Source organism: Opisthocomus hoazin, chromosome 29 (assembly GCF_030867145.1).
Source record: "Opisthocomus hoazin isolate bOpiHoa1 chromosome 29, bOpiHoa1.hap1, whole genome shotgun sequence".
NCBI lineage: Eukaryota > Metazoa > Chordata > Aves > Opisthocomiformes > Opisthocomidae > Opisthocomus > Opisthocomus hoazin.
The window spans coordinates 7,562,115-7,575,236 of record NC_134442.1 but is presented as its reverse complement, the minus strand read 5'-3'; the positions used below and the strand labels follow the sequence as shown (position 1 = coordinate 7,575,236).

General features: G+C 51.2%; 1 protein-coding gene across 1 annotated transcript; it reads left to right on the top strand.

The window, feature by feature from the left end:
• Positions 1–11,432: 11,432 nt before the first annotated feature.
• Positions 11,433–12,368, top strand: LOC104336888 (olfactory receptor 14J1). The gene has a single exon (XM_075444975.1). It carries the CDS (start codon positions 11,433–11,435, stop codon positions 12,366–12,368), a length of 936 nt encoding a protein of 311 aa, XP_075301090.1.
• Positions 12,369–13,122: the final 754 nt, after the last annotated feature.

Sequence of the window (13,122 nt, the reverse complement as noted above, 5' to 3'; positions counted from 1 at the left end):
GGTCAGGGAATCTCACAGATCCAGATCTCCCCAGGATATTTTCCAGTTGATATGTGAAGGGGAAGGTCAAAGAAGGGGTGACTATCAAGCTCTCAGGTTACTTGCCCTGTTCCCTCTGAGGTTCTCAGGGACTGAGAGCAACGACCTGGCAATGTGCACAGATGGGTGAGGGTAGCAGTGTCCTGAGTGCCTGGCTGCCTCTGCCTCTTTCATGTAGAACCTCACTGTGTTTCTCCTTGTTGCTCCACTTGTCTGTGTTACTGAAGTAGTACCCATGTTCGCTCCATCAGGCTCTCTGGGGATGGGAGTTTCAGCTGCAGAGTCAGACACTGATCGTGTGGGCCCTCCCAGGCAGGCGTGTCCATGGGAATGAGGTGTGCCAGTCTTCTCTAAGCTGTGGTGCATAGGACAGTGAAGTCTGTGGGCCCAGAGAACAAGCTGGATTTCCCATAGCCAGAATCCATCACTAGGACACATGGCTATCTTCCTGAGGTGTTCTTCAAAGCTATGAGCAGCCCTCAAGAATGCATATCTTTCTAATAACACAATTGTGTTATCTGAAAAGCCCCATGAAGCAGCGCAGAGATGCTACGCCCAACAGAGGAAATGCTCTTGGGCTGGTGAAATGAGCCGCATGTGTCCTCGACTAGAAGTGGGGTGCTGAGACCTTGAGTAAGGGTGAGATGTTTAGTAGTCTGCTGTGTATCCCGCTGCTCTTCAGTTGTGTCTGGTGGCTTTTCAGGATAACATGGGAGTGAGATCACTCACAATCTCAGAATAGTGTAAGCCCAGAGCAGCTGGGCAGCCCTCTTCTCCCTGAGGGCAACAGAAATGCTGAGGGTTTCTGACATCCTAGAACACTACCCAGGTGCGTTGGGGGCAGCTCTGAAAATCCCAAAGGACTCAGCCTGACTTTGCCTTCCTCATTTCTTAGCACTGGGAGCGCAGGTGCTGAAAAGCCCTTTTGAGTCAGGAGCAGTTTCAAGGGCCAAAGTCGAACACCAGGATGTCCCCTTACCCCCACCATGCCCACAAACCCCAATGTTGCAGAGCAGGGCTGAATCCTTGGCAGCCAGTGCTCAAAGGTCCAACCAGAGCTACAGCCACAGAGCTTAAAGAAAGTCTCCTAAAAAAAGAAAGGAGGGTATGTGTAGCAGGGGGAAAGTCTGCAAGAAATGGCTCAGAGACATATCCCCGAAATTCCCACTGTTTTTTCTTCCTTGGACAGGAATATTTTCCCAGAGAGAGCAAATGCCTAATGGCAGCTCCATCACCGAGTTCGTCCTCCTGGAATTTGCAGACAAGAGGGAGCTGCAGCTCTTGCACTTCTGGCTCTTCCTGGCCATCTACCTGGCTGCCCTCCTCAGCAATGGCCTCATCATCACTGCCATAGCCTGTGACCACCGCCTCCACACCCCCATGTACTTCTTCCTCCTCAACCTCTCCCTCCTCGACCTGGGCTCCATCTCCACTACTGTCCTCAAATCTATGGCCAATTCCCTGTGGAACACCAGGGCCATTTCCTTCACTGGATGTGCTGCCCAGCTCTTTCTGTCTATCTTCTTTGTTGGAGCAGAGCATTGTCTTCTGACTGTCATGGCCTATGACCGCTACATTGCCATCTGCAAACCCCTGCACTATGAGAGCCTGCTGGGCAGCAGACGTTGTGTCCACATGGCAGCAGCTGCCTGGGGCAGTGGCTTTCTCAATGCCCTCCTGCACACTGCCAATACATTTTCCATACCCCTCTGCAAGGGCAATGCTGTGGAGCAGTTCTTCTGTGAAATCCCACAGATCCTCAAGCTCTCCTGCTCACACTCCTACCTCAGGGAAGGTGGACTGCTTGTAGTCAGTGTTTCTTTAGTTTTTGGGTGTTTTGTTTTCATTGTGCTGTCCTATGTGCAGATCTTCAGGGCTGTACTGAGGATCCCCTCTGAGCAGGGACGGCACAAAGCCTTTTCCACGTGCCTCCCTCACCTGGCCGTGGTCTCCCTCTTCATAAGCACTGTAGTTTTTGCCTACCTGAAGTCCCCCTCCATATCGTTCCCATTGCTTGATCTAGTGGTGGCTGTTCTGTATGCAGTGGTACCCCCAGCAGTGAACCCCCTTATCTACAGCATGAGGAACCAGGAGCTCAAGGACGCTGTGCAGAAACTAGTGACTGGATGTTCTTAAGTAGCAATACACTTCCCACCTTCTTCTGCATATCGCTCACATTGTAAAGCACTGCAGGACCAGGCTGTCTTTGGTTGGTTGTTTGGTTTGGGTTTGGGGTTTTTTTGGTTGTGATAATATTCACTGCAAGGAAATGCCATTTTTCCTCCCACTGCTATGTCAGTATCTACTTGGCTTCTGTGACCCAGAGACTGTGCAAAAGAGGAGCCATGCTCTCGGTGTGCTTCAAGAATATGAAGACTGCTGCAGCCACTTGTTTGTCTAAGATCCTTCCTTCAAAGCTTTCTCTAGACCTTCAGGGGCACCTCTGGAGGTGGAGGGGAAAAGAGTCCCAGCACAGCAGCAGTGCCAGGGAGCAGCAGCTCTTGGTCTTTCCTGAACTGCAGTCTTTCCACCCCCATGAAGTCCTGCTGAGCCCTTGTGTGACTGTAATTCCTGAGTGCTCTGGCAGCTCTGCCACAGTGCTGCAGTGTGGCATGCCTGTGACAGCAGGCAGGGACAAGCACTGGGCACCCCTGTGACAGAGGTGACACACATAACAGCATTTCCATCATGAAATGGGATCTCCTCAAGGCAGGGCCTGAAGGCTTCGGGCTGCTTCTAGTGATGTTCTCAAGAACACGCCCAGGAAAGTGCCCTGGAGAGGAAAACATCTTCGTTGGCAACACAGAAGGTTGGATTGAGTGGACCCTCAGCAAGTTTGCCAACGACACCAAGATGTGTGGTGAGGTCGACATGGTGCAGGGAAGCAATGCCACCCAGAGGGAACTGGACAGGCTTGAGAGGTGAGCCTCTGCAAACATCATGAAGTTCGACAAGGCCAAGTGCAAGGTCCTGTACATGGGTCAGGGCAATCCCAAGCACAGCTAAAGGCACGGTGGAGATTGGATTGAGATCAGCCCTGAGGAGACAGACTTAAGTTTCTGGATTGATGAGAAGCTTTACATGACGCCCCAATGGGTGCTCGTAGCCCAGAAGGCCAACCCTATCCTGGGCTGAATCCTCAGCAGCGTGGGCAGCAGGTCAAGGGAGGGGATTTTGCCCCTCTGCTCCACTCTAGTGAGACCTCCCTTGGAGTTCTACATTCAGCTCAGGAGTCCTCAGCACAGAACAGACCTGGACCTGTTGGAGCATGGCCAGAGGAGGCCATAGCAATGGCTGGAGGCCTGGAAAGCCTCTGCTGTGAGGAAGGGCTGAGGCAGTTGGGGCTGTTCAGTCTGGAGAAGAGAAGTCTGCAGGGAGACCTTAAAGCAGCCTTCCAGTGCCTGAAGGGGGCTGCAAGAAACCTGGAGAGGGATTTTTTACAAAGGCATGCAGTGACAGGACAAGGGCTAATGGCTTTAAACTGAAATAGGGTTGACTGAGATTAAATTTCAGGAAGAAATTCTTTCCTATGAGCATGGTGAGGCCCTGGCACAGGTTGCCCAGAGAAGCTGTGGCTGCTCCCTCCCTGCTGGCAGTGTTCAAGGCCAGGTTGGACGGGGCTTTGAGCAACCTGGTCTAGTGGCAGGTGTCCCTGCCCATGGCAGGGGAGTTGGAATGAGATGCTCTTTAAGGTCCCTTCCAACCCAAACCACCTGAGGATTCTACGATATTGTTAAGTTAATTTTGCTACAAGACTTGATTCTTTGAAGCATTTAAGGGTTTCCCCTCCATCTGCCCCCCTTTGGCCCTTGCATGGTAAGCACCTGCAGGACCTGGCTGTACAAGCACTGCAGTCGAATGGCTTTGCTGGAACTTTGTGTATTGCCTGGAGTCTGGCACTTGGAGGGACAGGGTTTTGTGCCATTGTGCGCCTGTAAAGGATCAAGCTGGGAAGTCCGTCTGCGAGTCAGAACCAGCAAGGTCCATGGCCAGGCCTGGCTATACCCATGGCTGTGGCTAGGCATCAGTATGCCCACAGCATAGCTCAGGTCAGCCTGGCACTGGATTTCACATCCCTGATCCACTTCTGTCTGTTTGCAAATACCACATCCAGGAGAGCGTCGCCTGTGTTGACACATCTGCAAGCTGCGCTAAGAAGCTGTCCCCAAGAACCGGCAGAAACTTCTGGGGCTGATGGCACCCTGCACTTTCCCCTTCCCACGAGGTTGGGGCAATTAAAGTCCCCAAGGGTGATGTGGGGTCAATCAACTGGAATTGGTAAAATAAGCCTTTCTCCTCTTCCTTATGTGATTCCAGGTATTTGTCTCCTAACATGATGTCTCCTTAACTGACCTATCTGCTCACCCTCACCAAAAAGAGCTCAGTCTGCTGCCCAACTCTTAGAGGATCTCTGTTCATGCAGGCAGCTCCTACATTGAGGGCATCCTGACATCTTCCCCACTGTCTCCTTCGAGTCTGTATCCATCCATTACAGCACCTCAAGCTTTCTGACTTGCTGTGCTGGTTTTGGCCAGGATAAAGTCAGTTCTTCTTCACAGCAGCTAGTAGAGGGCTGTGTTTTGGATTTGTGTTGAAAACCATGTTGACAATACCAGGATGTTTCAGTTACTGCTGAGCAATGCTTACACAGGGATAAGGCTCCTCTGTTTCTCACACCACATCTCCAGCGAGTAGGCAGGAAGTGCACACAAAGTTGGCAGGGGACAGCTGACCCCAACTGACCAACACAATATTCCATGCCAGATGTCATCATGCTCAGCATATAAACCTAGGGTAAGAAGGAAGGTGGAGGACATTCAGAGTTCTGGCTTTTGTCTTCCCACGTAACCTTTACATGCGATGGAGTCGTGCTTACCTGTAGATGACTGAACACCTACCTGCCCATGTGAAGTAATGAATAAATTCCTTGTTTCATTTTGGTTGTGCTCGTGACTTTTCCTTTACCTATTAAAATGTCTTGATCTCAACCCATGAGTTTTCTCACTTTTACCCTTCTGATAATCTCCCCTATCCCTTCAGGGGAGAATGAGCGAGTGGCTGCTCGGGGCTGAGTTGCCATCTGGGCTTAAACCACGACATTGTCCCGCACACCTCAGCAGGTACTACATCAATGTTGGAGCTCTGTGACAGCACACAGGGCTCCAGTTCCTCCTGTCTCTGCCCCAGGCTGAGGGCACTGATACATCTTTGAGGTGTTGCACCTCAGCAGTGGTGCAAGCGCTCAGCTCAAACCTGCCACTGACTTTGAACCAAAGACCCTGTGCAAGTAGAGGCTTCCATTCACACCAGAGACATGGAGTGGACAGCAGCTGGCAACACAAGCACAAAATGAGGTGCCCACAAGGTGAGAAGGCCACATGCTTCCCAAGGCAACAGAGAAACTGGGCTGGCCTTTGCAGCCCTGACAGGAGAGGGCTTCACTGCCCATGGTGTCTCTGCAGTCCATGTGCGTCTGTGGAGGAGGTCAAGCTGATCTCCAGGCAGGACAAGGTGCTGCTGAGAAAGTGCATGACTATGGACATGGTGTGATTCAGGTAAACTGTGAAAATCATTCCCCTTAACTATTTTACTGTACCGTGACTGGGTTACACTAGGTGTTGCTTTGTTCTCAACTCAGAGCTGGGCCATCACCTCAGTGAGTGGCAAAGCTCAACTCGTTAGACCAGTTTATACACATTTATTAAACCGATTACAGCAAGTCTAGAATCTTCGTAAGTTTCTAAGCAACCATTCTGTTTCTTTAAGTACATCTTTTCTTAAGTTCTCTCTATTCTTCTGTCTTTGTGGAATTCTCCCTCGCTGGTTGCAGGTCCTGCTCGGTTTCAGGGTTGTCTCGGGGTTGTCATCTGTCGTTCATCTTCTTCTGTGAATTCTGTTTGGTACAATCCTGAAAAAGAGTTTGAGAGACTTGAAGACGTTCTATTAAACTTACTCCTGTTTGTGAAATGTAACCTATTGACCTATGACATTCATCTTGCTACACCTTATTCTTCTCTTATGCTAGGTCAGTTGGTTATTAACCCAACCATGATAAGGCCTATACAGGGGACAACTGAGTGGAGCATTCCATGGTCGTATGATTTCCTAACACACCTGTATTCACACAAATGAATCTATGGTCTATTTCTATGATTTTATTCTATTCTATAGTCATAATCAGTCTCCTCTACAATCACAGAATCACAGAATGGTAGGGGTTGGAAGGGACCTCTGTGGGTCACTCAGTCCAACTCCCTGCTGAAGCAGGGTCGCCTACAGCAGGCTGCACAGGACCGCGTCCAGGCGGGTCTTGAATATCTCCAGAGAAGGAGACTCCACAGCCTCCCTGGGCAGCCTGTTCCTGGGCTCCGTCACCGTCAGAGGGAAAAAGTTCTTCCTCGTGTTCAGACGGAACTTCCTCTACTTCAGTTTGTGCCCATTGCCCCTTGTCCTGTCACTGGGCACCACTGAAAAGAGTCTGGCCCCATCCTCCTGACACCCACCCTGCAGATATTTATAAGCATTTATAAGGTCCCCTCTCAGCCTTCTCTTCTTCAGGCTGAACAAGCCCAGCTCCCTCAGCCTCTCCTCGTAGCAGAGATGCTCCAGTCCCCTCATCATCCTCATAGCCTTCCTCTGGACTCTCTCCAGTGATCAATCTCTAACACCCATGTTCCTTGATTGTATCATCGGAGGGTGAATAAAGGATGAGAGTAAGAAGGATCAGCAGCATTTCAAAGTGTTGGCACACAAGTGGAGACCTTGCTGTGATCTTCCTCAGATTTATGCACCACCTGCATCTGCTGGAAAGATGTTGGACAGACCTTGTCTCACTGCAGGGCTGGCAGTCAGACCCTTGCTCACATGCCCCAAATCTCCCTGAGATGCCCTGGGGTGTCTGTTATGGACCAGCTCTCAGGGGGAGTAGCTGTCCTGCAGGTCCTGCACTGTCCAGCCAGCTGTACACTCCAGTGGTGGTGGGCAGCTTTGGCATCTGAGGGAGCACTACAGGCCTGGAGCTGGCCATGAAGTTGGGCAGCTGCCCTGGAATAGGTTAGGCAGTGTAGGGATGTCCATGGGAAACCTTCAGTTCCACTTAGCGGAGATACAGGAAATACAGCTGATGGAGAAGAGATTGACAGACTGAGCTCCCCCCGTGGCACATGGCTCAGTTTCATCAGATGAACACCTCCATCAACTGCCCTAAGCCTACTTCGTAGGTACAGGCTGAGTTGTCCTAAATATGATCATCTTCTATCATTTCATTTGGCCAAAGGGACTCCCCAACAGCCTCCAAGACAAGGCCCCAGATGCTGCCCCTCCCCTGCCAAGGCTGCCCAGCCCAGGCCTGTTTCTCTCTGGCCTTTGGGGACTGCAGCTTTTGTTCTTGTTGTGGGACCATCATTCATCATTGTGTTGCCATCTGCCATCCACTGCAGCTTGCCTCTGCTGTGGAGCAAAGCCTTTCACACAAGGGGTCACATCTTTGGGTACCAGGTTTCCACGTGAAAATATACCCTTGGCCCTAGTGCCAAAGCTGAAGAGCTGCAGCCCAAATGGACAACAAAGCCCACGGCCCAAGGTGCATGAAGAGCCATTGCAGAGCTGTGACATCAGTGGAAGAAGAGCTGAGGTGGGGCAGGACAGCTCCCATGGCTCTTGTGGTGGATGGAGATACAACATCTTTGGAGTGACCAACAGGAAAAATGAGGAGCGGGGAATGCCCTGGGTGATTCCCGGGCAGTTCAGACATATGCAGGTCCTCTGTGAATCCCAGAGTACACAGTCCTTTTGACTCTGCTAAGCTGTGTGCTAGCTTTGTGAAATTATCACCTAGCACCCACATCTGTGCATACCTGCAATAAAGAAAATATTTGTGCTCTGAGTTTATCTTGGCTTACTGCACACCAGGTAAACAATCACACTTTTGGGACAACAGTTTGAGGTCTAACATGTACAGTCTTCTGCTCTCGTTCCCTGTGGGAAGTGGCACCCCACTATTTCATGGCCACGACAGCCAAGGCTGACTCTGGATTTCACATCCATGATCAGCTCTCCCTTCTGTGTGAGTAGCAGATGCATGTGACCATCACCATTTTTGATCAGTCTGGCAGCTGAGCTACAAAGATTAGTCTCCCAAGCTTTGTTTTGACCAAGATCCTCCAGACACCTCCAGCACTGATTGCATGCTGTTGTGGTCGTCTTCCAGGGAATGCCAAGGTGATTAAAGTCAGCAAAGGGACATTAATTCATTCTTTATCTCCCACCAGAGCATCACCCTTACCAGACTCTACTCTGAACCTGACCCATAAGGGCTCACCCAAATTGTTCATCCCATAGAGGAGCTCCACACATCTAAGAAGCTCCTTCACACTGAGGACACCTCTCTTTCTGTCCTCTCACTCCTTCTTGTCTGTATTCACCCATCACAGCACACCAATCATGTCAGCTGTCCCAAATTGCCTCAGCTGTTCTTCCCTCCAAGTGGGACGAAGAGATAGCTGGGGGGGTCCAGCTCCCTCTCTCTGTGCCCCAGGCTGAGGCCATTGGTGCATGGCTGGGCTGCAGCACCTCAGCTGTGGCCCATCTGGGCTGAGAGCTGACTTGCAAAGAGAAACCTCCTACCAAGTGCTGAGGTGGAGCTTTCCCCTAAGTTTCCTGTTTCCTCACATTCTCCCCACCTGCTACCAAGTGCCCAAGGCCTTGTGTGTGCAAAGGCTTTGCTTCAGAACAGAGATGTGCTGGAGGGGATGGCAGGTGGCAATGTAAAGGAGAAATGAGGTGCCCACCAAGAGAGCAAACCCTGCTTTTGGCAAGGCTAGGAGAGCGGTATGCTGTCTGCTGTGTCTCTGCAGCCCTGAGGGCCTGTGTTGGAGGTGAAGCTGACCTTAGGAAGGAAGGCTCTAATGGAGCTTGCAGTTACCAGCACGCATCTTGGTCACCTCTGGAATCAAACATGTCACCAGGTGTCTGTGTCTGCACATCTTCCTCCTGCCGTCTACCTCCATGAATTAGCAGGGAGCTGAGACAAGGAACAGCCATGCAGGTTGGTGCCCATCTGAATGAGACAAGAGAAATCCCACCTCCTGTGGGTTTTGTGGTGAGCATGAGAGAGACCTGAGTCCTCTTCTAGGACTTCAAACCAAGAATGAGATGCCTTGAATGACCAGGCTGAATCCCTTCCTTCAGCAGGGCTGAAGGAGATCACTCCCTGTCACATTCTGGTTTTCCTTTGTGATGATGAGACAAGGAAAGAAGATTTTTGTTTCTGACCCTTTCTCTGAAAGTAGAAATGCCACTGTCGAAACCAAGTGTCTCTCTCCAGCTGAGGGAGGCAACATCAGTGATGCTTCAGCTTGTTTCACAGCAAGTTTTCCTGGAGACCAAAAGACATCTCAAGGGAGAACAGAGACAGTAGAGACAGTAGTGCCTTGGACTGCTCCTGTGCTGCTGAGCTGGGCTGGGCTTCTGGGATGGAGGGAGCTCAAGGCAAGTGGGCAGCACTGCAGAGAGACAGCTCTGTCCAGGAGCAGCTCCTCTGCAAAGCCCAGCAGGGCTGAGGGCACTGCCTGCAGGCAGCGAGGGGAGAGGAGCGAGGCTGAGAGAGGTTAAAGACAGCGTGGGGTGAGAGGATGCTGAGAGCTCAGAGGGGGAGAGAAATCTTTTCAGCCTTTCACACAGTAAGTCTCTGCATGAAGGGCAATGTGTCTGCACTTTGTGGATAGATCTCCTCCAGCTGGCACAACTGCCCGCCTATGGGATGCACCATGAGGAATATCACAGTTTTTCTGTTGTAGAAGGTGAGGATGTGCTGCAAAGCAGGGACTGCCTGCTGCACCCTCAGAGGGACAGGCCATGACAGCTGCCTTCTCCCAGGGACGGCTGCAGGGTTGGGAAGGTGGATGTGCAGCCCGGGCTGCCCCAAGCTGTCCTTCCGAGCAGGGTCTGTGCACCTCAGGGGCAGTGTGCTGGGGCAGGGACTCTGCTGCCTGCCAGGGACAGTGCTCAGCCTGCCCAGGTAGCTCCTCGCAGAGTTGTGAGGAGAAACTCTGGGTGGAAGGAGAAACCCCCAGGAAGGCACAGCAGGGTCCTTCTGTGTTTGAGAAATCACCGCATGGGTCAGGGCTGCTCACAGATCCAGATCAACCCAGGATATTTACCAGGGGATATGTGAAGTCAAAGGAGGGATGACTATGACAATCTCAAGCCACATGCCCGGTTCCCTCTGAGGAGGACAGGGGCAGAGAGCAATGACCTGGCAATTTTGGTGTCTGGAAGGTGCACAGCTAGGTGAAGGTAGCAGTGTCCTGAGTGCCCGGCTGCCTCTGCCTCTTTCATCTAGAACCTCACTGTGTTTCTCCTTCTTGCTCTACTTGTCTGTGTTACTGAAGTTGTTCCCTTGTTCTCTCAGTCAGGCTCTCTGGGGATGGGAGTTTCAGCTGCAGAGTCAAGCTCTGATCTTGTGGGTCCTCCCATGCAGGTGAATGAGGTGTGTCAGCTGTGTCTAAGCTGTGGGGCTGTGGGCAGTGAAGTCTGTAAGCCCAGAGAACAAGTAATTTTTCCCATAATCTGAATCCACCATTAGGACACATGGCTATCTTCTTGATGTGTCATTTCAAGATCTGAGCTGTCCTCAAGAATGCAAATCTTTAACATAACACAACTGCGTTATCTGAAAGCCCCAAAGGAGAGGTGCAGAGATGCTATGCCTGACCGAGGAAATGCTCTTGGGTTGGTGAACTGAGCTGCAGGTGTCCTTGATTAGAAGTGATGTGCTGAGATGTCAGGAAAGGGTGACATGTTAGATGGTCTGCTGTGGATCCCTCTGCTCTCAGCAGTGTCTGGTGGCTTTTCAGGACAACAAGGGAGTGCGGTCACTCTCCATCTCAGAACAGTGCAAGCCCATGGCAGCTGGGCAGCCCTGTTCTCCCTGAGTGCAGCAGAAATGCTGAGGGTTTCTGACATCCGAGAACATTCCCAAGGTGAGATGAGGGGAGCTGTTAAAAAATCACAAACCTTTCAAACTTCCTTCTACTATCTCAGTTCCTTAGGGCAGGGAGTGCAGGTGCTGGCCAGCCCTTTTGAGTAAGGAGCAGTTTCATCTCACAAACACCCAGACAGGTCCCTTTCTTCACCACGCCCATGAACCCACATCTGTAGAGCAAGGCTGACTCCTTAACAGCCCGTGGGCAGAGGTCCTTCTCCTCACAGCACAGTCAGGGAGCTGCAACCAGAGATTCAGTCACAGAGCTGAAGTAAATTCTCACAGAAAGAGAAAAGAAGTTGTGTGTGCAGCAGGGGGAGGGTCTAATAGCAATGACTCAGAGAAGAATCACCTGAATTGTCACTGCCTTTTACTCCTTGGACTGTGTTTCTATTTCCAGAGGGACAAAATGTCCAATGGCAGCACTGTCACTGATTTCACGCTCCTGGCATTTGCAGACACGTCGGAGATGCAGTTCTTGCACTTCTGGCTCTTCCTGGCCATCTACCTGGCTGCCCTCCTCAGCAACGGCCTCATCATCACCGCCATAGCCTGCGACCACCGCCTTTACACTCCCATGTACTTCTTCCTCCTCAACCTCTCCCTCATTGACTTGGGCTCCATCTCCACCATTCTCCCAAAATCCATGGCCAATTCTCTCTGGGACTCCAGGGTCATTTCCTATGTAGGATGTGCTGCCCAGGTCTTTCTGTTTTCCTTCTTGCTCACAGCAGAGTATTGTCTTCTGACCGTCATGGCCTACGACCGCTACATTGCCATCTGCAGACCCCTGCACTACGGGACCCTCCTGAGCAGCAGAGCTTGTGTCCACATGGCAGCAGCTGCCTGGGGCAGTGCTTTTCTCGATTCTCTTCTGCACACTGCCAACACATTCTCCATACCCCTCTGCAAGGGCAATGCTATGGACCAGTTCTTCTGTGAAATCCCCCAGATCCTCAAGCTCTCCTGCTCACACTCCTACCTCAGGGAAGTTGGGCTTCTTGGGGTTAGTCTTTCTTTAGCTTTTGGATGTTTTATTTTCATTGTTCTGTCCTATGTGCAAATCTTGAGGGCCGTGCTGAGGATCCCCTCTGAGCAGGGACGGCACAAAGCCTTTTCCACTTGCCTCCCTCACCTGACCGTGGTCTCCCTGTTTATCAGCACTATAGTTTTTGCCTACCTGAAACCTCCCTCTACCTCTTTCCCATCCTTGGATGTGGTGGTGTCATTCCTTTACTCGGTGGTTCCTCCAGCAGTGAACCCCATCATCTACAGCATGAGGAACCAGGAGCTCAAAAAGGCCCTCAACAAGCTCATTCAATCAGTAGTCTTTCAGCAGCAATAAGCTCTCCATGTTTATAATGTATCTGGGGACATATCCTGCGCTTTGAGCATTTTATCTGTGATAATTCTCTTTCTCCAGGAGTGCAAGTGGAGTGTCTGCGTCCACTCCAATTCTCCAGAACCATGAACGCGGTCTGTCTTACCCGGAGTTCTTTGCACGTGTGTCTGGCCCAATGATACAGGCGCCCTCCCATGTCACATCTCTGTAATAAAAGGAGATCTTCTCAGTGCTGGTGACTAGAAGATAAGCTCTTCTTCCAGACCTGGGCTCAGGAACATACTGAAGAAATTGCCACTGTTGGGGCAAATTGCTGTGCTGCGGTTTTCCATCTATTGAGGGGTGGAGGGGAGAGGGTGACCTGTTAGAGAATGGAACTGGAGTCAGATTTCAGTGATGGCCTTCCTGTTTGGCCATTTCCAACACTGCCCACTCACCTCAAGTTTATCAGTGACTCTTGCTGCACAGCCACTTCCTTCCTGCTGCTGGGTTCAGTACTTCATGGTCAGGGATCTGGACGGGAGGCAGCTGTGTGCCCTGGCAGCAAGGGAGGCCACCAGCATCCTGGGCTGTATGACCAGGAGCATGGCCAGGAGATTGAGGGAAGGGATTCTCAGGAGTACTTCATTCGGATTTCAGATCCTGAAATCAAGAGTAATAGTGGAAATCTGCAGTGCGTTTAGGAAAGAGCCCTGAAGACAGCCAGGGACTGGAGCATTTTGACTGTGAGGAGAGCCTGAGGCAGCTGGGCCCTCAC

Bases quoted from the DNA above. Each gene is read 5' to 3' on its own strand.
- LOC104336888 (XM_075444975.1), top strand. From the start codon at position 11,433: ATGTCCAATGGCAGCACTGTCACTGATTTCACGCTCCTGGCATTTGCA.